At 42.2% G+C, this 22,974-nt stretch overlaps 1 protein-coding gene across 1 annotated transcript in view; it reads left to right on the top strand.

Moving 5' to 3' along the window:
* skila (SKI-like proto-oncogene a) overlaps positions 1–22,133 on the top strand; it is a 37,238-nt gene extending 15,105 nt beyond the window's left edge. Inside the window, exons 3-8 of the mRNA XM_088014347.1 lie at positions 10,583–10,678; positions 11,339–11,427; positions 13,008–13,150; positions 15,049–15,425; positions 16,727–16,957; positions 17,927–22,133. Coding sequence (XP_087870473.1) covers positions 10,583–10,678; positions 11,339–11,427; positions 13,008–13,150; positions 15,049–15,425; positions 16,727–16,957; positions 17,927–18,181 — 1,191 coding nt within the window. The 3' untranslated portion in view covers positions 18,182–22,133. The remainder of the gene's footprint in view (positions 1–10,582; positions 10,679–11,338; positions 11,428–13,007; positions 13,151–15,048; positions 15,426–16,726; positions 16,958–17,926) is intronic.
* Positions 22,134–22,974: the final 841 nt, after the last annotated feature.

Here is a 22,974-nt window from a genome sequence, read left to right on the forward strand (position 1 = left end):
GAAGGAAAAAAAGAGACACTTTCAGAAATATTAATGTTTCTTGACCAAACAATAGCTCATGTGTGAGTCTGAAGGAAAGATTGTGGAGCCCCAGAGATGTGGAGGCCGAAGCCAAGCTGTCCATTCAAGTAGCAGCAGTGGAGGCTTCAAACAAGCGGCTGCATGTAATATGAATGAGACCTGAGCTCCCTGCAGAACAGCCACCATACCCAGAGCCTGCTTGAATTCAACAGCCTCTCTTTCCATGTGGCTCTGATAGATTTGACCCTGCGGGGCATTTTAGCCAGGTGAAAACTTCCCTTTGTAACACTGTGACTGTATCTTGGATCTGGATCTCCTGAAGCTCTACAGTTTTCCAGCCGTCCCTCCCTTTTTTTTTTTACCCTCCTCCGACCTCATCGCTGGCTGTGACAGCTCAGACGTTAATGCAGCTTTCCACGCTTCAGCAGAACGAAACCAAACTGAGGATTGACTGATTGATTGCTAGTAAAGAAGCACTAAAATCTCAGTCTGGGATAGTTCTATTTACAGATTTATCGAGGACTGTCATGCTAACATATAAACAACCATTTTCATGTAATGCAATGGTAATGGCATATTAATGCAAGTACACCCTCTCAAAGACCAATAAACATTTAACACTAGAACTGGAAGACATTTTAAATATCCAAAATGAATAAGCAAAACATCTAAATCAACACATAAAATAGAAAAGAAACAAGATTGTCCTTCTAGTTCAGACAAATACATCAGACCATCATTCAGTCTTTGGTAAAAAGAGAGATACGAGAAAAACAAACCACCCTGCAAATGGAAATTATCAAGCTTGTTTTAATTTATCATGTGATTAATTGATTTATTGCAACAGGCAGAGATGCACCAACTAGAATCTTGTTGCCAGCTTCTAGTTTTTGATTTGCCAATATAGATGTTAGCCAGTTCAGTTCTGTAACGAAGGTTTTTATCCACAAACTTGACATCTGAAGCTGTTTTTACCATCTTATATTAGCAGTTAGCTTAATTAGTTAAACTAAAACAGTGATGAGATTTCGGAAAAGCTGCAACATTTCCTAATCCATGATGCTTCGTTACAGACAGAGATTAAAAGCGCTGTCTATAATACTTTATTGTATTGAGCCTCCCCGTAAAAAAGTCTTGCTCTCTCTTGCTCTCCCACAGCCTGAAATAACTGCAGTGTATTTTGGCATGTTGTAGTGAATAGCTTCTTACATCTTCCTTTCACTTCATTTTAAATAGATCATTGACACTTTGAATATTCTTTCCTCAGTAACAGCTTCCACCCTGAAGACCGCTGTTAGTGTGACCTGGATACTCGTAGCATTTGGTCACTGATAGGAAAACGATTACATGTTTGATTTTCCAGCCAGTCAGTCACCAATTGGAGGAGATGAAGCTGAAAATTGTTGGATTTTGATCATTGTCTGATTTCTCTGCACTGATTAAGCATTAATTCGTCCTAATTAGACGTGCATATAGTGATTTAAAACACGTTTAACAGCCGAGCAACTCTTTATTGCTGTGTAAATTTAGTTTTGCCTTGAAAACGGGTCGGGCTGCGTCTCCATTTTGTGTTTTTCTCTTTCTGTAGTGATAGCAGTGCATTGCTGGCCTGCTGACAGCCTCTCTCAGCTTTCAGTCTGCTTAGCAACGCTCGTCCTCTCCACGGCTCTCTCACTCGCCTCTTGTCTCCAAGCGCTCCGAGTTGTTTCATCCGTTTCAAATAGTAAGCCAAACTCCCTTGTGCAGAAAACCAGGCGACCGATTCAAACACGATTTGTTAAACCGGTACTCTGCCTTCTGACGAGCAAAAACTGCAAGCAATTGTGGAGGATTTCTTCCTTTTTGGCTTGTAAAGAGCTTGCAGTTCTCTCACAGACGCAGAAGCTGTGTGAACGGTGTCCCAGTTAGAGCTCAGATGATGAGTACAGTCATCGGCAGACAAGACAAGGGCCCACTGGCCTCATTCTGAGTCGATGTGTCCTCCTGGGAGCATGAAGTGTGTCTGCTCGTGTCTCTATTTGTTTGCTTGCAGTAAACTGCGTCATCCTCCCACATCACTGTTTGATGGAGCCATTGTTTGATAGGATGTCTGTTTACTCGTGTGTGTGCACGCATCGACGTCTCTGTCTCCAGGCCCGGCTTGCTAATGCAGGTGAGCCCTGACGGCTTTGGTAATTAATGATCTCTGAACAAGGGGCGCCGAGGAGGGGAACGTGGCGCTCGCACATTTCTGCACATGAGCAGTGCAGTCTGAGACTATCCTCTGTGCTGCACGGTTGATATTTCTTTAATGGCTCAGATACAGTCATGTTCAATAAATTAATAGAATTTGCTCAGATGAGGCATGTTTGAAAATAACAACCTTTAGGCAGGTATTGAACATGCTTTTCTGTGTTTAGTGTATTTTTTATGTAATATTTTAATTTTGAATGTCATATTTTCATTACCTGGAGGAGAAAAATAATCATAATTAACAGAAATAAAGGTTTTCAAATTTTCACCTGTGGAATAAAGCAATATAATCTGTTTTACATAGTAGTTACTGTCACCCCTGGTGAAGATATATATAAAAAAAGTATTTCTACACCACCACTTTGTCGATGTTCTCGAAATAAAACTTTAAAAATTCCTCTGAGATTATATAATATCTTTTATTTTAAGGTTCATCAGCAGGTGCTAATAATAGTGGAGGGTGAATAAAAGGGCCTGAGTAGAGAAACTGCACTAATTATTTCTAATAATGCAAGTAAAATATTTCAGTTATCAAAACTAACTCTGGACACCGTTTCACAGCAGTGAATCATTCTTCCTTTCTTTCTGAGGCTATAAGTGTATTATGAGGCAATATGTGCTGTCTGCATAGGACTATTAGTCACAGTTCTACAGACACATGATGAGAAGTGTGACATAATTCAGTTGTACTTTTTGCTTATGAAGCAATGTCTGCAGGGGATGTACATCGCCCACAATATCTTGGCGCACCGTTTCATCACTGTTCAGAACGCAGAGACACAGAACGGGACAATATTGATCATTTTTTATGCGCCATGTTTATGCTGAATTCTCTGTTCTTTAAAGCACTGTCTTAAGCGTATGTTTTCAAACTGTTTTAACAAAATCTTGACTTTGTAATTAATTTTGCCTGAGTATAAAAAGTGTAGCTTCTTTTTTGGATCTGAATCTCACTTCTCCAAATTCCTCAGTTTAGCCCAGTTTTCCCTGCTGATCTGTAACTAAACTAATCTAAGAACTCACACAATAAACTATTGTCTTTAAACTTACTCTGGGTCATGAGCCCGGATGCCAAAATGAGAAATAAGCAAGAAAATATTATGTTTCTCCTTAAATTGGAAGCAAAGTTCAGTCCCTTGTTTGGGAAGGATGCACAATGTGAGTCTGATGTACAACTACTTTTAGAGTAAAATGTTTGTTCTCAAATGTCTGTAAAGTTTCATAAAACATTTAGCAGGTCATATACTGAAAATGTAGAACCTTATTTCCTGTTAAATAAATGCCTCAAAACCAAGACTTGCCACCAATTTTAGTGTTTTTTTTAAAGTGTCACCCAGCAGCATGTACTTTAATTTGCTTGTTTTGAGTTTTTAAAACAATTTAATAAAAATTAGGGACGTATGTTTCTGGAAACATTAAAACTATATATAAAAAAAAAGACATCAAAAACAACAAACAAACAAACAAAAACTCTGTTTGAGTTTCTAAATTGAACTTGTGTAAGTCAAGTCACGGCACCAGGCGGATCGGACGAACTATTAGCAGGTAGATTGCCCATTTTCCAGCACAGACGTCCACGATTGTACCCTGCCGCTTTTAGCCATTAAACCCCGATTGTGCAAATTGTAAAATGGCCGACTGGAACTCTGGCCAGGAGGAAGGAGGAGGAAAGGAAAGTAAAAGAGGGGAGGGAGAAAAACCACATGTTTGACCGTCTAGACGGAGGAGACGTGTTGCAAAAAATCCCGTCCTCACCGTCTGGAGCCAAAGCAAGTTGGGAATGTACCTGTCCTCATCTGCCCTCTTTGTGAATGTGTGTGAGAGGAACGCTTGTTCATGACTAACCCAGCTGATGCTTATCAGTGTGTTTGTCTGTCTCTGATCTTTCACTTTACATGTAGAAATAAAAGGTGGAACAGATGTGTGTGTGTCTGAGTGGAAGGACACAGAGAAAGACCGTTTATTTGCTGGTTTGTTTTGGCTTTCTGCCTCAGTTTTTTCTTTTTGTGATATTAATTTTTCTTTTACTTCCAGCTTCTGTCACCACCTGTCAGAAAACTCCTTTTGTTTCTGCGCCTCTTATCTGTCTTTGCAAAACTAAATCAAAAGAAAAACACGTTGAGCAATCCGGTCCCTTGCACGTACATCAAACAGAGACCACCATCGACGAATGACCTGCTTTATACATTCTTACAGGAATGAGTCAAGATCTGAAGTCCGCTCGTATAATTCTGCAGTACAAAAAAAGTCGGCAAACAGCAACAAAAAAAAAAAGAAGAAGAAGAAAAAAAAAAGGAAAGTACATTGGTTTAATTGCCCCACTTTACTGCCCGCTTCCCCTGTGGCTTCTTATCGATTTGGCTGCTGAAACAAAGTGTGGCTCCCAGTCTGTGGATAAATGGCTTATTGGATTAAGACCATCGTATAAAGGTCTCCGGTGTCCTCCTCGTGCGATTTGCCAGGTGGGACCCCTCCGGAGCAAACCACGCCCAGAATCTCGGGCTTAAAAGATCGCATCGCCCTTCGGCACATCCTCTGTTTGTGTGTTCTGCGAGGTTCAAGCAGGAAGTAGATGTGTGTCTCTCCAGTTTGATCTTTGACACAGCTGATGACTGCAGCAGTACAGGATGTGGTTTAGAAACAGACAGACAGACAGGGTGTGACTGACTGTCTCAGTGCTTGTGTGTTCCTCTCCCCCTCCCACCCCCCTGGCTCACTGTCTGAAGCAGATAGGAAAGGCACCCAAATAAAGGCTGTTTACTTCCTCTTCTCGGGCTAATGGCTGCCGCTTAAAAGTGGTCAGATGGGGGTTAAAGTGCCACAGTTTGGGTTTGTGGTGGCTTCTAGGAGTTTCAGTTTTAGTACCCCGACCGCTGATGTGTTGGTTTTACTAGCGGTGAAGACGATTCTGTCTAGTTTTGAGGGATTTAAATTGCAAAAACAAAACGGTTATACTGGTTTGGGGATGAAAGGTCAGACCTAACCCTTATTGCACCCTTGATCAGGTTTGCCGCTCGGCTTGTCAAAACTTGTTGTGCTTGTCTGTGTGCTTTTGCATACATGGGCACGGTTTTATTGTTTTACTGTAAGGTCAGTAGCCTGATTGCGGGTGCTAAAGGGAGGTTAATGAGGTCAGAAAATAGTTTCTACTCTGGTTGTTTCCTCCTCTTTGTATAGGCAAGTATTCATGCCACTGACGTTTTTCATATTTTGCACATTAAAGCAAACTTCAATGTTTTTATTGGGTTTTTATGTGATTAGATCAACACAAAGTAGCACATAATTGTGATTTAGGAGGAAATGAAACAGTTTTTAATGCCTATTCATATAAAACACTCCAAAACCTAAAAATAAAATTATGTTACATTCGTAGAAGTTATAAAACCACATCGCAAACTTTGGATGGGAGAATCTTAAAATTCATATTCACAGATTCTCTCCTTCCAATCTGACTGTGTTTGAGCTTTTTTGAAAAGAAGACTTGGCAGAAAAATTGATCAAAGCTTGTCTATTTGTAACTAATTCTGAAAAACATGCAGTTTTTTTCCTTCCGCTTCAGATATGCGTTACTTTGTTTTGGTCTGTCACAGAAAATCCCAATAAAATACACTGAAGATTGTAGCTGTGGCATGATAAAATTAGAACAGCTCTTGCATACCTATGCATGGATGGTACTTTAAATGAGTTGGAAAACTTTCTCTCACATTACTGTTGTCTGAAACGAATGTCTATTTATTCTTCAACTATCGTTTTAAATAATTTAAACGGCACATGCAGCACTTTGCTGATGCATGTTTGTTCATTATGCATGTAAGGAGACAGCACGCGTATTTATAGCCGAGAGTCAACTTTGAGCATGTCTGTTGCGTTTAGACGGCAGACATCTGGAGGCTCCGCGTGACTCCGAGGAGGAGAGCCTGACCTCTGACCCGGCTGCGTCTCTGTGTTTCAGCATATCAGTCTGCGTTCATGGCACCTTCGCCTTTAACCGATGAACACGTTGCTAAGAATAGAATAATGACGGAGTAGAAACTCGTCCCTCTGCAGCGGATTTGAGGCTGGATTTGAGCCTTCACTTTCCTTTCTTAAATCCAAAATTCTTCATCTGGTGCAGAAATCAGCTGAAATAGATTAAAATGTTTGTGCACAAGCAGAACAATCACTCACTCAATCCTGTCCTTGTAGCAGAATTCCATTTCTATCCTTAAAACTGAGCTAGAAATAGTTTAAAAGACACAAAAATCCTCCTTTGGTTTAAGATGCTTTTAGCTGCAAAGTTCAGGTGGAAAAGGAAGAGGAGAAAAGCCCAGATGCTGTTAAAGCTGCTGGTGGACGTTAAATGTCTGCACAGATGTCGCTCCATGCAGAAAAACGAAGTGCTTTTACTCTGAGCACAGTGATGGAGAGTCATGGATGTGTGTAGTACCCTGCCGTCTAATAGCGCTCCCAAAACAGCACTTTTTTTTGTGTGTGCTACATTAGTGCATCTGCTGCAGAAATGTCACGTGCCGGAGCCCAACGGTCGGGAGACTGAACCGAGGCTTTGGAAGTGGGTCACCGTGGGGAGTTCACATGGCTGTTTGTGTCTAGAGCGGAGCGCTCGCCGGCGCTGCATGAGTGTAGCCGCAGCAGCAGGCAGACTGCTGGTGATTAGGAACAACAGGGCAGAGTTCAGCTGAGCGAGTGCGTGGAATGCTAATCCACATTGTCATAAGGCGAGCCACGGCCTGACAAAAGGACTGGAGACATCCGGGGGGTTAGAAGGGCTGTTTGTGAGCACGTCTGCCTCTGTGTGTGTGTGTGTGTGTGTGTGTGTGTGTGTGTGTGGGTCACAGGAGTGTCTCCAATGAGAGAGGTGCTTCATTAGTGGAGATTAAGACCAAGCAGCAGCCTGGTATCCGTGCTACTAAAGTAAGGTGGGGGGTTGAGCGAACGAGACGGGGGAACTGGGGGAGTGGTTGTTGATATGTGTGAACATTTGCACGCGGCCAGGTTCATTAAGGAGCAGAGAGCAGCAGTGATAATGAGCCTGGGTGTGTTTTCTTGTGTGGGTGGTGGGTGTAAAGCTGTCAGGTGTGCAGGAAATACTGAGAGACAAGCGACCAGTAGTGGAAAGGAATGAGTAAATGTATAGAGCTGTGAATGTACATTATGGAATCATCAAATTAATTTTAATGTAGATAAAGATAACAGTAGAATAAAAGTTATCTAAGTAAATAATGGATTAATGGCATTTCTTGAGTTCAGTTTTGCTAGCAGAGATCAGGTCTGTTTACTGCCAGATCGGTGGTAGTAAACAGACATCGAACCTGTCCAACAACATGAAGTAGACCAAAGGATCTCAAAAAGCAACAAGCCTTGACCCGGTCGAAAGAAATTCAATAACAGATGAGATCCATCGTTGTGGAAATGGTGATAGTCATTTTAAACGCTTTTTTTGATGACTTGCAGTAATTAATGCAACCGTTAATTCAGGCCAGTGACATGAAATTCTGTCAGAGAAAGAGCAGCATCAGATTTTAGCAGTTGTAGGATTTCTTTTTTGTCTTTGGCAAAAGACCACAAGTCGTTTCTCCCACTAGTATTTGTCTTGTGCGTTTGTTTTGGTTATATTTACCCACAATGCCCTGCGCAGTAGTTTGCTTCCTGCTTTTGGAGTGGTCTTCGATCTGCTTGGCATTCACATATGCATTCGAATCACTCCAGAATTCACTTAATCTGAACCGAAATATAGGTTTTTAGGTGGAACAGTGTTCACTTTTTTGATCCACATCAGAGCTAGATTGCACATTCATACCTTCCTAAATAAACTAGACTTTCCAGGCAAACAAACTAGAGTTTGATTAAAAAAATAAAGTGGACTAAACAGAATTTAGTTTAGGATGTGAATGTACCGTAAACAGGCCTTTAACACTTTGAAACCCCTGCAAATTCTGCAAAGAGGGGTGGGTCAGAATTTCTCATTAGTGATGTGGAAGATTGTCAGTTGTTGTCACAAAGGGTGGAGAAAAATCTTTAACATTTTCTTTCTGGCAATGTTTGCCCCAAGCTTGAAACCTAATCCCAACCAGCCCTGTCCTTCTAATTGGTCTGCACAGATATAGAGCAAAGTAGATAAGTGGTCTCAGTAATGGAGCTTCTTCTGTTGTGGGGGTCAAGCAGATGAAAGACCCCTAAGAGACCTGAAGTTAATGTCCGTTCAGTCCAGTGCTCTCCATCTGTCTTCCCCTTCACACACACACACAACCTTCACAGTGAAGGAAGCTGACGAGGGGAAGGCGCCACCACTGCAGTGTTTTTTTTCTTGTTTTTTTTCTCCCAACTCACTCTCATTACTCAACCCTTCCCTCCATCTTTTCACTGTCCCATCATCCCGCCCTCCCTCTGCCCCCTCCTTCACTTGCCCCCTCCTTTCAGCGCTGCAGTGCTTCCTTCTGAGCAGAAATAAAAATAAAGAAGGAAAAAAACCACCAACAAAATGCGCTCTGGAGCGGACGAGCCTCCTGCTTTCCACACTACACCTGGCTACACATCCAGCTCCATCCTCCATTTGCATGCTCATTCAGTCATGGCCTTGTAAATAAGGGACAGTCCCCTGCTCAGCTGGCAGGAGGGACCACACAAATTAGCACTAGGTAGAGCGTCTTCAGTTTACAAGGAAATAAAACAAGAGAAGCGGCTTCCCTTTCACGAGGCAGGGTTTGTGTTTGATAGATGTTGAGCAAGGTTTGAGGTCCTGGGGTTGTGCATCAGGCAGTAAAAGATGGTGTTTTCCAAATTGGATAAAAGTGATAAGAGAGAATTATTATGATGTCTAGCGGAATGCTGGCGGATGCTGGACTGCAGCTCGTATAACTGGGACTTAGGTGTCACATTCATTTGCACACATTCTTCTTAGCTTCTGTAATGCATCAGTGTGGAGGAAAATCCTTTACTCCAGCTGTTGAAAAGCTGTCTGCTCACCATAGATGGCTTTAAAAGGCGAAGGAGTCAATTATTGATGCTTTCTACAACCCTGTTTCATTTATTTCCTCCTCCTCTGGTCTTCATCTCCCCTCTGCGCCTGTCCCTACCTCACCAGAGCTTCTCTTTCCTCTGGTGCTATCTGCGCTACCTGCCAATTTGCTTCAAAGTGCATGAGCGCTGTGAGGCCACAGATAAGCATCAACTGTGTCAGTTCGTGGGCTCTCGCTGAGCACGGCCCCGTGTTTGCTCAGAACATATACACACACGGAACTAGAAAAGCAGAGACGGGAGCAGCGGTATTTAACGAACACATCTGCAGACGCTCTAATGTACATCTGTGCTTTGAAGCGAGAGCTTGACTCCAGCTGCGTTGCATGTCTGCACAGAAGCACCTGACAACAAGACATGTTGACTGTCGGCAAGGCGTTTCCTTGTGGTTTATTTATAGGCCTTCTCTTACTTTCCACAGTGTTGTATCACAGCGAGGCACAGACCAGTTAGAAACTCTCACAGTATGAAGTTTTTAGTGAAAACACTGGTTTTGTTGTAGTTACCATGAAACTATAATGCTCAACACTGTCTAGCTGGTTATATTTAAGAGAGAAAAACAATTACCTGTTTTCCTGCTGACGTAGTATATAATTTATTTATAGTTATTCTGATTCATTTTGGCCAACCAATCAAATGTTTTGACCAACATTCACCCAGAAACACTCTAGTCACTCTGATGCCATCTCTGGCATCAGAGTGACTAAAATTGTCAGTCAGGTTGTTCTACAACCTGACTGACAATTTTAGCAGAATTGAAACTTCTACTTTATAAAAAAAACTAGTGTATCTTTGCACTGGTGACTGGCCCGTTGCTAATCTGGACCAACTTATCTTCCGTGAGGTGTAAAACTCTATTTGTGAGCTGACCTGTGAAGACATCATCAATGTGACTAAATATAAATGAGTGAATGAGTTTCTCTAGACCTTGCTGGGACATTAGACCTTTAATCCTGGAAATGTTCTTCAAGTGATGGAAGACCAACTTTGTAATTGTCTTTATGCGTCTCTGAAGGTTCAGGTCTGAGTCGATCACTACACCCTGAATTTTTGCCTGATCTCTAGTTTCCACATGTAATAAGTGATTGATTTGGTCAATGATTGAGTGGGTTCATGTAATGTAAAGATATGCGTCATCTACGTTTTAAAGTGTTGACATCATGCTGCACTTTTAATGCCAATCACTTCCATGGGTTCGTTGGACCGACTCTTTGTTTTCTGTGTGTTCTTCTCCATCCTCCCGTCTCTCTGGCTTTGGTAACTCTGGATGGTATAACTCACCCACCGTCTCTCTCTCTCTCTCCATGTGTTTTAGAAGTCGGGAGAGGAAGAGGAGAGCCAGCTGAGGAAGTCCTCGGTGGAAATTTGCTCCGCTTCAGACAAGTTAGCCGACACAGAGCCTACGAGAAAGGTCAGTAGCCACCCCTAAGGGTCATGACCCTCACCTCTATCCTTTCTGACACCTTGTGTTCGCTAATTCGTAGTGGACACAAGGTGCTCCGTTCTGTTGGACCAGACTCTTAAGCCACTCTCCCCCCACACTCACTGAGTTAAAATGAAGGCCGTTCAGGGGGACTATATTCTCCTCTGATGCGCATCGTCTCAGCTGTTGCCTAATCCCTAACTCACATCTCACACGTAATAATAATAATAATAATAATAATGCATTTTATTTGTAGGCGCCTTTCTGGACACCCAAGGTCACCTTGACATAAAAGCAAGCAGATTATAAAATACATACCGGTAATAAAAACAAAACAAAAAAACAAGATTTATAAGAGAGTACAAAGATAATTAAAGGCTGTATGCTAGCTCAAACAAGTGGGTTTTGATGTAGGTTTTGATGTAGGCATGCATATTACACCATGGCTCCTATGAGAGAGATGTGCAGCATATTCCCGTCTCACTTTGCTGTTTCACTGGTCATCTGGTCTGCACTAGTTTCCCTCACAGATCAGTAAATTGGTATAGAACATCTCTAACCATAACAGTATGTTAAAAAGACAGTGTTTTGGTGGTTTTGTGTCCTATTTATGCTGTTCTTATCTTTTTTATTCTTTCTTTCCCACAGGGGAAACCATCCCCACCGGCTCTGATGTTCAACCGTCTTTTTACAGACATCAAGGAGGAGCCAGGACACCCCACCCTGGTCCATCCCAGGTACTGCACCTCACCTGCCGTGATGCAATCTGAAATCTAGAAATTTCCCATTTCTGCACCGTTATGTCTAGTATTGTTTAGTTCAGATACAATGGTATGTTTGTAGTAGACCTCTGCCATTTTACTCCCAGTTGCCGTAATATGGCCGTCCATCCGTCGTTCTCTATTTCTTCTTCACTGCTTCTCCTTCCCCAGACAGTTGCTCCAGTCTGTTTAGTTCTAGCTCCATTTTAGGTAGCACGGTAATCTCTCCCAGATTAAAGCCTGGAATTAAAGGGTTTACGGAGCCACTGCAGCGTCTGACTGCTTCCCGCGGAGACTCTCGCAGACGTCAGGCTAGACGAATTAGAGGATGGGAGGGAGAGATTAGAGCCACGATCACCTGGTGGCATCATGAGATTTCACATTTACATGTGCAGACCAGATTAGAGCACCAGTTTAGAGCCAGACGAGGTTCAATTTCGGTTGTCGCAGGGATCCACTAGAGGGGCACGCGTCTAATGCAAGCCTGCCTTGCATTATTCAATCAGGTCTCAGTTGTTTTAAGTGACGGAGCTTCATATCCCCGCGCAGGCAGACAGGCAGCGCTTCATTCCCATCCAGAGGGAGAGCAGGAATGTCTTGGTTGGTGGAGTTTTGAACAGAGCCCCGCTGAGCTGTCAGGCTTAACCTAGTTCACTGCTCCAGCCTCGGCGCTGGTGGGGGGAGGGGCCACACAGATGAGTGTTGACTCAGTGGCTTCGGAGCATCTCCAGGCAGTATCTGTCTCCCCGTTGTGCGCCACTACCTGGAAGTTTGTGATAAGCCGAAGGTCTGTTTGGGCTGAGATCCTGGCAACACACGATAAGGAATATCCATATTCCACACGGCGTTTTGTTTAGCCCCTGCTCTGAGATTTATCGCGCTGCTTTGAGCTAAAAGAGATAGCAAACAGAGATTGTTCTTTGTTTCAGACGTGTTTGTTGTAAAGGGCAACACAGCATTCTGGAGCCCATAACTCTTTGCTGTTTATAGTTTTTGGCGAAATTGCTGAAAGGAAACTAAACCACCTTTATGAGGCCTAAAGCAGAAATGGGGGATATTTTTAAACACATTACAGAGTCCTGAAAATACTCCTGATTCTTGCACCTTTTTTTCTCTACATTTTGAAATCACAAACTTACATGTATTTTTACATTTTACATAACAGAACAACATGATTGTAAACTTTTTTTTTTTTTTACAAATAATGTTAAAAGTGTGGCATGTCTGTATTCATCCCATTTTTACTTTCATGCCCCTAAAAATAAAGCATTTTGTCTTTTGAAGTCACCTCAGTAGTAAATAGCATCCATTATCAGTGTTAACTTCAATATGATATAATTCTAAGCTTTTTAAGGTCTAGTGTTTAAGGACATAGTTGCATTTTTTAAATAAAACTTTTAAATTCACCAAAAGGGATTGGAAAACCTGGTAGTGGCACCATCATGCTGTGGGACTACTCCAAATCTACTGCTTTGTGTTTCTGTCACATGTAATCCTGATAAAATACTGTAAAACCAAAGTATTGTATCTTTTAACTCTTCACCTCTGTTTTCCAGTTATTACCTGTACACATACGATAAGATGGTGGCTCCCAACGTTTCTCTGAGGAGGGAGGCGGAGATGAGCCCCGAGGTGTTCGGCGCGCTGCTCAAGCATCACTACAGCCGCAGGATGCTGGGCCACGAAGAGCCACCAATGGGTCAGTAGGAAACGCAGCGAACTGTGAACTTACCTGGACAAAAATCCACTTTTTGTTTAAAAATATTTTACTGGGGACAAGAAGAGGAACATCTACACACTTTATGCTTCTTTCTTCTGCAGAAACATGCTGAAATAAAGCCAAGGTTTACAAAAACAAAAAAAAAATTAAATTAAGGCAGTCTAAAATCTGAAAAATGCAGACTAATCGGAGTAAAATATTAAGGCCCAAAATAGTTGTAGTTTTAATTGTCTTAAACAATAATTTTATTGTTAATTTATTGCTAATTTTAGTTATTGTGGGTAAAACGTTCATTTATTGCACTTGGGGGAAATTAAAGGTTGATTCTTTCTGTTGCTGCAATGGAAGATTTAAGTTTATTTTAAGGCTTTTTACACGTCTCTATCACAGGTGTTAATATGGAGGGTGTTTCAGTTAAAAACGCCCAAAATTTTCTTTTTAGATGAAAAAAATAAAATAAATAACTTACAGATATGGAACTCAAATAAATGTTGGATGAATGTACCATATGTTCAAATCCGTAAGCTGTTGACTCAAATGATAATTATGAAACTAATAAGCTGATGAAAACTCTTAATACAGAGTACATTTATTTTAATAGCAGTTAGCAAATACAAGAGTGAAACACAGAAGGTTCATTAATATTAATTTGATCCAATTTAATGATAAATAATTTCCAAACGCAGTTTTTTTTTTACCCCATTAAATAAATCCTTCATATTTAATTAGAACTCCTTTGCACGCCTATTGGACACAATCTGATGTGTGTCTGCTATAAATACGTGACATCAATACAGCGAAGCAGCAGCTGTTTGCATGCAGCATAAGCATAAATGACAGGCATATCAAGTTCACGCAGCTCACTCCGAGCTGACACATGCTCAGCAGCAACTTCCAGGACTGAAAACTCTGCAGTCCGCTCCCATGCACAGAGCCACTCGTTGACCTTCGGATAACAACACTGCGGGCTGCCGCACGTCTGACGCGCTGGTGACCTCCTCTTTCACGCCGTGCATTCACATATACATAAAAAAAAAGAAAAGGACGAATCAGAGGAACGGTTTCAGTCTGTCGTTATTAACGCGCTGTCTGACTGCCAGGCTGCGTGTTTCTCTCTTTCACTTTCCGCTCTCCAACCAATCTGTCCTCCTTCCCTCCATCCTCCATCTCTCTCTGTTTTCCTGGCAGCCGGCAACACAACCTCTCTGAGCCGACTCTCCGTCTGTTCCCATACTTCTCTTCTTCCGTCCATCCATCCATCATTGTCTCTTCCCTCTCTGGCTCCCTTCATCTCTCAGTCTGCTGTCAAATCCTCCGCCCACTCCTCTGAGTGAGCTTTTCCTCCTTCCTCCCTGCCTTTTTCCAGACCAATCTGGATTTTTCTCCTTTAAGACGTTGTAGAAAGTAGGCCGTGAACTGCCGTAGTGCAGTGTTCCCCTTCCTCTTTACCAAACTGCTGGTTTGAATAGAGGATCTAATATTAGCTCTGTGGCTTTGAATCAATTTGAATAATGATTTGTGCCAGAGATTAGCATCCAGCCAAACGTTTCCCGTGATGCACACACCTTAAAGACCGCAGTCAGGGGAACAAGCCGCAGTTTAAAAAAACAAGGAGATGCAGCGGAGCAGCTCACCTACACAACTCACCTTTATTCCTGTATCTGTGTCTGAGGGCAAACACAAACAGAAATTGTGGGCGAGTGTTTGGTTCCTCGGAAGAAGTGCGATGTTTTATGAGGTTGTGTGAGGGTGTTACTAAGCATGTGCACACCAACATGACTCGCACTTCTTGTCTTTCAACCGCTTCCTCTGCTTTTCTTTTCATCTCATCTTCTCTCTTCCCGTCCTCACTCTCTTCTCTTTCTTGCCTTCCTCAGATCTCCACGCGTCGCCTCCTGTCACGGCCGGCACCGAGGAGGCCAAATCCCAGAGCGTGGCGGCTGCTGCCTTGGCCACTGAGCGGGAAAGCCAAACCCAGGCAGTTTCCATGGAGACGAGCAGCCCGTGCTGCAAGAAAGCCACCCACATCCCCTCCCACACTCCTCCTCCGGCATCTCTTCCTCGGTCTGCGTCGATGCTGTCGTCGGAAACGGAAGCAGCGTCTAAGGACATGAGCGCCGCCGTCGCCACGGCGTCGGCGGTCGGGGGTGTGGAGGACGACAAGGACAGGATCGTCGTGGAGATCATGCAGATGTACAACAGGCAGCAGGAGAAGCTCAACTCCACCCTGCAGAAGCAGCTGCAGCTGGAAATGGTGAGTTGGTGGATGGAAACAGAAACGAGCTGCAGATAAACCCGACTGGAACCGTTGTTGCCATCATTAAAGGCGTCGTTGACGTGGAGATGACACCAACTCAACCTCCACCCTGCCTTCTCTCCATCCAAACACTTGCATTAGGAAATATTTTTCTATTTATGCCCACTAATTTCCCATTCTTTTTTTTACAAAATTTCACATACACTGCAAAATTATTATTTCCTGAACTTTTTAAAGTCAGAAACAAACTTCAATGTGTTTTACATGTCCAGCTACATAAAACTCATTCAGAGCAACAAATGATACTTAACCTATTGTGAAGAGACAAATTTATTTCATTTCATTGTTGAAAGTCCAAAGAGCCATTTGCGGCTCCAGACCCGCAGGTTGCAGACCTTTGAGGATAGTTCAACACAAAGTACATTGTTCAAAGTTCAAGCCTCATTGTGTAAAAAATCTTAAAAGTGTGGTGTGCATTTGCACTCACCATGTATTCAAGGTCATCAACCAGAACTACTTTTCTTGCTGTGTTTAGCTCACTCTCTGGCCATCTTCCCATCAAGCAGTTTCTCTGTCCCTCTTGAAGAAAAACATCCCCACAGCATAATGCTGCCACTTCCATGTTTCACAGCAGATGATATATCATAACACATTGTTCATTTTTCTCCACAAATAGTTTTATTTTGCTCTCATCTGACCAAATATCTTCTTGCACATGTTTGCTAAACAACTTTAAACAAGAATTATGATGCAAGTCTAATAATCCTTATGCTAATAGACTCTCCCACATGAACTGAGGATCTATGCAGCTCCTGCAGAGTAATCTTAGGCCTTTCAGTGGTTTGTTAGATTAATCCTCTCCCTTTTCAGCCTATTTGTTATTTTAGTTCTTCGATTTCTGTATGATGGATTAACTGTTATTTAAAACATAAGACATAACTCTCATAGGAGGACATAATTGTCACTAATGTTCGCTGATTAACCTCTGCGGGTTTCACAAAGCAGCTGCATTTACTCTGAGATGTCAGACTTCAATTATTTAGGCACATCAGAGTAAAAGTGGACAAAATAATCCTATTTTATCTGCAGAAATGATTGAACGCTATGTGCAAATACAAGTCAGAGGTTACAAACACAGTTTTGGATTCTGTCAGGTTTTGGGCAGCGGTAGAGGCACGAAGTCTAACCTCCCTGAGGAGAAGCTGTATTGCAAAATATTTCTTCTGCAGGCTCAGTGTAGGGGTTCGTTATTATCACCGTTACTCAGATCGTTCTTGTCTTGAATTCTGTGTGTCCAGGAGCTGGAGGCGTTGCGTGGGGGCGAGGCAGCGAGGCTACGGGAGCTGAGCGCGGAGCAGCGGGAGCTCCGCAGCGAGCTGGAGGCGGTGCACAGCGAGCAGGCGCGGCGGCTCGGACAGGCCCGCCAGGAGCAGCTGGAGCTGGAGAGCCGTCTGGAGCAGCTCCGGCAGCAGGCCTGCGCCTGCGAACCCGGGGCCCAGCGGCAGCAGGAGGCCCACTACACCGCTCAGGTAGGAGCTCTAAACGCATCACCAGTTCTAAATAAGTCACACTGAATTACAGCAACATAAAACTTTGTTTTATGGGCCTTTTTTTTTTCTTTTTTTTTTTTTTACCTTGAAAGCCTTTTTTTTTCTTTGGTGTATGAAACATATTTCACTCTTTCTTCTGTAGTTATGCCAGATATTGGAGATGTTTGACCAGTATTATTGGAACTCTGAGTGTTGTGTAAGAATATAAAAACACACTCGGGGGACGCTGTTTGGGTTTCCAGGAGATTAAACCTGGAGACAGACTGAGTTATGTTGGCCTGAGCTCAGCGCTGCAGTTTCACATCCACCCTCACCAACAGGGCTTTTAACTCCACTTCTCAGCAGATTCTTGAAAAGCTCCCAACTTTATCTCCTCATCTTAGCTGCTCTAGAAAGAAATGAAGTCTGTGGACAGACATGCAGCATTAGTCTTGTTTACCACGCAGAGATACTTTCTAAACAGAATTACATCACTGTCCATTTCTGAGCTGTGAAATATGAGCGCTAATGGTAAACAGTCCCAGTTGCTTCGCCCTGAATATGAATGTGGCTTAACAGTGAAAGTGCTGCTAAAAGCTGGATTTCTGCTATGTTATGTTACAGCTTTATTACTATTATAAGGATCTAAAGCCATCTTTTGTGGATGTTTTACCTCATTTGGTTTTAGTTAAGTTCTGCGGAAATCTTGAATAAAATAAATGAAATGTGTATCATGTCTTTTCATTATTAGTTTGATGATTTACATGTCTTTAAACCATTTGCATGTTGAGGTCAGCTCCTTTCCTGTAATAATGATTGATTCATTGGTTACTTAGTTTTGTCTTCATACAATATATTTGCATTTGAAACCAGACCAAAAATGTTGGGTAAGATTTTGTGTAAATGTTGAGCAGTGGGTTTTCTGCGGCATTTGATCCTAACCCGACCTCTATCTCGGTCTCCTCCCAGTTGTCGGAGCTGCGGCAGAGGCTGGAGCGGGCCGAGGCCGACCGGCAGGAGCTGCAGGAGGAGCTTCACCGGGAGCGGGAGGCGCGGGAGAAGCTGGAGCACACCATCGCCCAGCTCAAGCAGCAGATGGCCCAGTCTGGCATGATGGGAGGCAGCCCCTCTCCCCCTCTCACCCCCGCCACTGGACCCCTGAACGCCCACTCCCCTCTCTGCTCTTCCTCCATGGGCGAGGCCCCTGTGGCCGGCCTGAAGTAACTGCGACATTTTCTTCCCGTCAATCGCCAACTCTACAGACACAAACAATTCAGCCTGACCCTCTGCAGGCTCCCTTTCTGATCCCCGTTTTTAAAAGATACATTACAAGATTTATGATTTATATATATACACACACACACACACACACACACACACACACACACACAGTATTTAAAGATTTTTTTGGGGGACATGTATGTTTGATTTAATTTATAGTTTTTAATAAACAGCTGCTTTAGAGACAGGAAGTTCCATCACTATCCTTCCCTGCCTGAATCATCGTCCTTCCTGCTCCCTGGTTCCTGGAGCTGAACACTCTGAATTTTGGACTCCACCGTTCCTTGCTGGTGACACTTTATGCTACTACCTGGCACGGCTGCCGGTACCTACAGACTTTGTATACATGAAGCTCAGATCCTCAAGACTCAGCGAGTGGAGGAGTTTAAAATGACATCTCTCTCTCTATACATATATATAAAAATATATATTTTCTTTTGGAGTCCTTATAAACACAAATAAATATAATCATGTTAAAATATTAAGTCTTTATGGAGGAAAAAAGACCTTTACTGTACAAAAGCAGACATTTGTCATGCGCAGATGTTGTAGGACCTCATGAAAATGCCAGTAATGACGCTGATGTTGAAGTGACTGAGTGTGACCTCTCCCCAAAGACCCTCTACACTTCTTGTACTTAGCTATGAAATGCTACAGCCTGGAGGGCAGATTGGTTTCCTCTTCACTCGACCGAAACCAGCTGGTGATCTTCCTCGGTCTGGGCGCGGGTCATTCAGACATCGAGCTATGCTAGGTTTTTAAAACATTCCCATTTTAAAACTGCTAAAATTTCTCCGTCTTTTGGTTCCTATGGTTCAAATCCTTTCATGACACCACAAAAAGTTGTTGAGTGATCAGAGTAAACAAAAACATTATCCCTCCACCGAAAGTAGGCTACAACTTTTCAACCGTTAGCCTGGGCTTTCTCCCATTGGCCTGGATTTCTTGTAGAATTTCAAATCGGCCAATCAGCGAACAGAAGGAGACGATGACGTCGATTTTCTGCGCTGGTTTAGTAATCTGCCTTTAACTTTAGCAATGGCAGCGGAGGAAGTGAACGTAGCCGCTCTGTCCATGTCGGCCACGCTTCCAAATATTTAGTTAACTTCTCTCTTTGCAGTGGAGGATGGTTGTTTACAGAGCAAGTAATTTCCGGTAGGCGTCAAACTTTAGCAATTGAGTACAATTTAAAACTTCAGCAGAGTCTACCCCTCCAGTTAGCAATGGTTTGAAAATAACCAAAGGTCCACACGCTGTGTACTGGGTTTTGGGTTTGCAGAACTTGAAAAGTCATCCTCTGACCAATTAACTAGATATTTGAAAGCTTTTTATTCACTAGTGAGTCTATGAAGAGAAGAATGACAGCAGCAACTAAGCTTACAAAGTGCTTATTTTAGATTTTTCCCTCTAATCTATGCAATAAAACCAACGTAACAGTAAATACATCTTATAAATGATATAGCTTCACGGGAGTTTGCCAGTTTTCTATTAAACATTGATAAAATCCTCAAATCTCACCACACCCAACCAGGAAACCGAGTTAAAAAAAAAAACTAAGTTGCATTTCTTGTCTAATTTAACACCTTTTTTTAATTACTACTATTAAAACCTTCAAGCCACGGTATTTTTACTCACCCTTTATCACACCCTGATCTCACTCCGGCCCATGCTGTAGTTTGGACACAGGTGTTTTTTTTTTCTGCGTTACCATGACGACGCATGAAAGAACCCGCAACGTGTCCGCGCACACAGGAGTGTGTCGGTGCGTCGCAACCATCCGTGCGGAACGGTGGCCCCTGCGTTCCCAGCAGATGATCAAAGCTGCAGGCTGTCACGGCTCTCTGAGCCTCTCTCTTCATTGTTAGACATTCTTGCCGTCTAAGAATGCGGGTCGCAGGTGAAAGCTGTCGGTTCGGCAGAGTTTCGGGTTCTGTTTGCACTTATTCACGAACAGTGTGAAGCTGTGGACATTTAGCACCGAGGCTCGCTAATGGCAGGCTGGGTGGCCCCGACTTAGATGGAGCTCCCTCCCGTTTGAGGCAGCTGTCGATGTCGGGGGGGGCCCTTTGGTGGACGACCCACATCCAGATCAGATGCCCGGGAGGAATCCCATCATGCCCAGGCTGAAGCGCTTTTTATCGCCACTATAAAATAGATCCCTGTGAGCGTCTGTGCGGGTGCGTGCGTGTGTAAATAACTGTGTAACGGGATCGTCCTCGGCAAAAAAAAAAAAAAAAAAAACTGAGCTTCTTTTATATGCATCTGCTATTAATGCAAATTGATAAGACATTCCACTGTGCTCCATCCTGTTCGATGCAGATTTTCTTACACAGCCTCCCTTTACAGAGACCGACCGGAAGGAGCGGACAGAGAGCAGGCGGAACAAATGTACACTCTACTGTTGTTGCATTGAAAACATTTATTAAGATGATGAAAGAAAAATGTTTAACATATAAACGAAAGATTTATATTCACTTTGTAAATAAGGTAGTCATTAATATATTAACTGTTCTTATATAAATAATCTATAAAAGGTTATATGATTTGGACCACAGCTGAGGCTGCAGTGGGTCTAATTGTTTTGATTTCTTTTATTAAAAAAAAAAAAAAGAAAGAAAAAGGACTCTTCTGGAGTGGATGTGGGGGAATGAAGTGCATGGTTTACTCAGACATCAACTATAAAACTAAAAACTAAAAAAAAATATATATATATACTTTGTTACACACTTTTACTCCACTTTCAGAACCGACGTTGTTTTTATGGATTTTATCATGACAGATTTCCTTTTTGCTATTTGAACCTTCTCCCTTAATCTAAATCAGAAATTTGTTCAAGACGACATTTTGGAGAGAAAAAAAAACAAAAAGAAGAAAAAAAAATGTTTGCATGTTTTGCTGCCCTTCCAAGTTTATGTCGCCAAGTTACAATCTGTTTATTGTTAGAAAAAAAAGACTGAAGATTTCCCTCAGATTTTTAAAAAGGCTTCTCTGCATGAATTATTGAACATGTGCAAAGTTTTATCTCCCTTGTGGTTGAGAGGCTGGCCAGAATATGAAGTCACCGTATGATCATGAAGATTGTAAACTGTAGAATAATTTGGTCTGACTATTTTTTTCTCCACACTGAAATCATGTATTAACCCATCAGATGCTAATCAGTATTACTTTTATTCTCCTGTTTGCTTCTGCAGCAGAAAATTCACCCAAGAGTTTTTTTTTTTTTGTTCTGTCAGAGGAGTTTGCATTGTAACCACAAGTGAGCGCTGTTTAGTCTTTTTAAGTGTGCGTCTATTACTAACCAGTAGGATGGGAAAAAATCCCTTTTAAGATGGCATGCTGGGCCTTTCTTTGGCTTTTTGCAGCGCTTTGAGAGCTTAGATGTGTTTTGTACAGTTGTGAATTTTGCCAAACCGATAAAAATGAAAAGAAGGAGCCTGGAAAATGACTGCAGGAGGCTCAGATTGACAGTCAAAGGTGGAATTTACGCAAAAATAAACCTAAATCTGTTGCTTTCCCATCAGTGCTGTTTGAAAACATGAAACGCAGTGTCTGTGTGTGTGACCATTGCATACTACGTTGCCAATACTACAGTGTGATGAGACTTTTTTGTTCTTGCATGAATTAGAGACACTGTTCTCCTACCTCATGTTGTGATATAAGATGTTTTTTAAAGCAGAGGACACTGCATCTCTAACTGTTGAGCATCATTATTAAATGACATACCTGTAAATGCTTTTAGCCGATTCCTCGGTTGTATTTAGTGTTTTTTTGTTTTGTTTTGTTTATTTCTGGATTTTTCCCACCCTCTTTCCTCCCTGATTTCAGAACCTGTAAATAAATCCTGTATAGACGATGAACTTGGATCAAATTCAAGTAAAGTTCTGTAGTGTCAAAACGAGCGTCGTCTTTGGTTTCTTTCATTTTCATTTTAATCAGACGAGATGCCAGACCAGGTGTAGCTTGTACAGAGAGAAAAAAACCCCAGAGAAAACACAAAGTTAAAAGTTGAAATAACAGAAAATATTTCAAATCGGAGAGTAGTAGAAGAAGTAAGTGAGGAAAAGTGGTCAGCCTTTGGCAGTGTAAATACACAGCGCAAGAAAACCTGATTCCTGATATGTGTCAAACAAGGCCGTCTATAGCAGAACCTGTTAAATTAGTTGTTTAAATATTTTATCAATCTAATGAAAGCAGTTTTTTTATCTTTATACTATCAAATTGCATTAATGTGAAAAGATGGTCTATATCATTTAATTTAAAGACGTACTTATCTATTACATAGGGCAAATTTTCCACTTCCATTTCAGCTTTCCTTCTTCTGTCTCAAGTCCTGCATTTTGTCTTGTGCATCCAGGCTAAAATTAACTAAAACCTCCTCTCACAGAAGCTGTCTGCAGAAACGCTGCCAAGCCCTGCAGTAGCTGCAAGGCCTGACAGACTGCACATAAAACAATCTCTACCAGGAGGCTGTTGACAAAGCAGAGCCAGGCAACGTTCCGGTCCAGGTATTCACACCGGGAGAAGGAGGAGTGAGGCCAAGAAAACCAGGAAAAATGTCATTGGAAAACATGTACTGAGTATGTTGAGCTCAACGTCCTTTAGGCTATAATGGGATTTTTTTCTTGTTCAGTCGCTGCGTTTCTATTACAAATGTCTTCAGAAATTTTTCAATGTCCCACTAATATAAAAAATAACATTAAATAAGAAACGATTAAAATCACGGGTTAATAATTTTG

Source organism: Poecilia mexicana, unplaced genomic scaffold (genome assembly GCF_051168715.1).
Source record: "Poecilia mexicana isolate PSO_F unplaced genomic scaffold, ASM5116871v1 scaffold_17, whole genome shotgun sequence".
Lineage (NCBI taxonomy): Eukaryota > Metazoa > Chordata > Actinopteri > Cyprinodontiformes > Poeciliidae > Poecilia > Poecilia mexicana.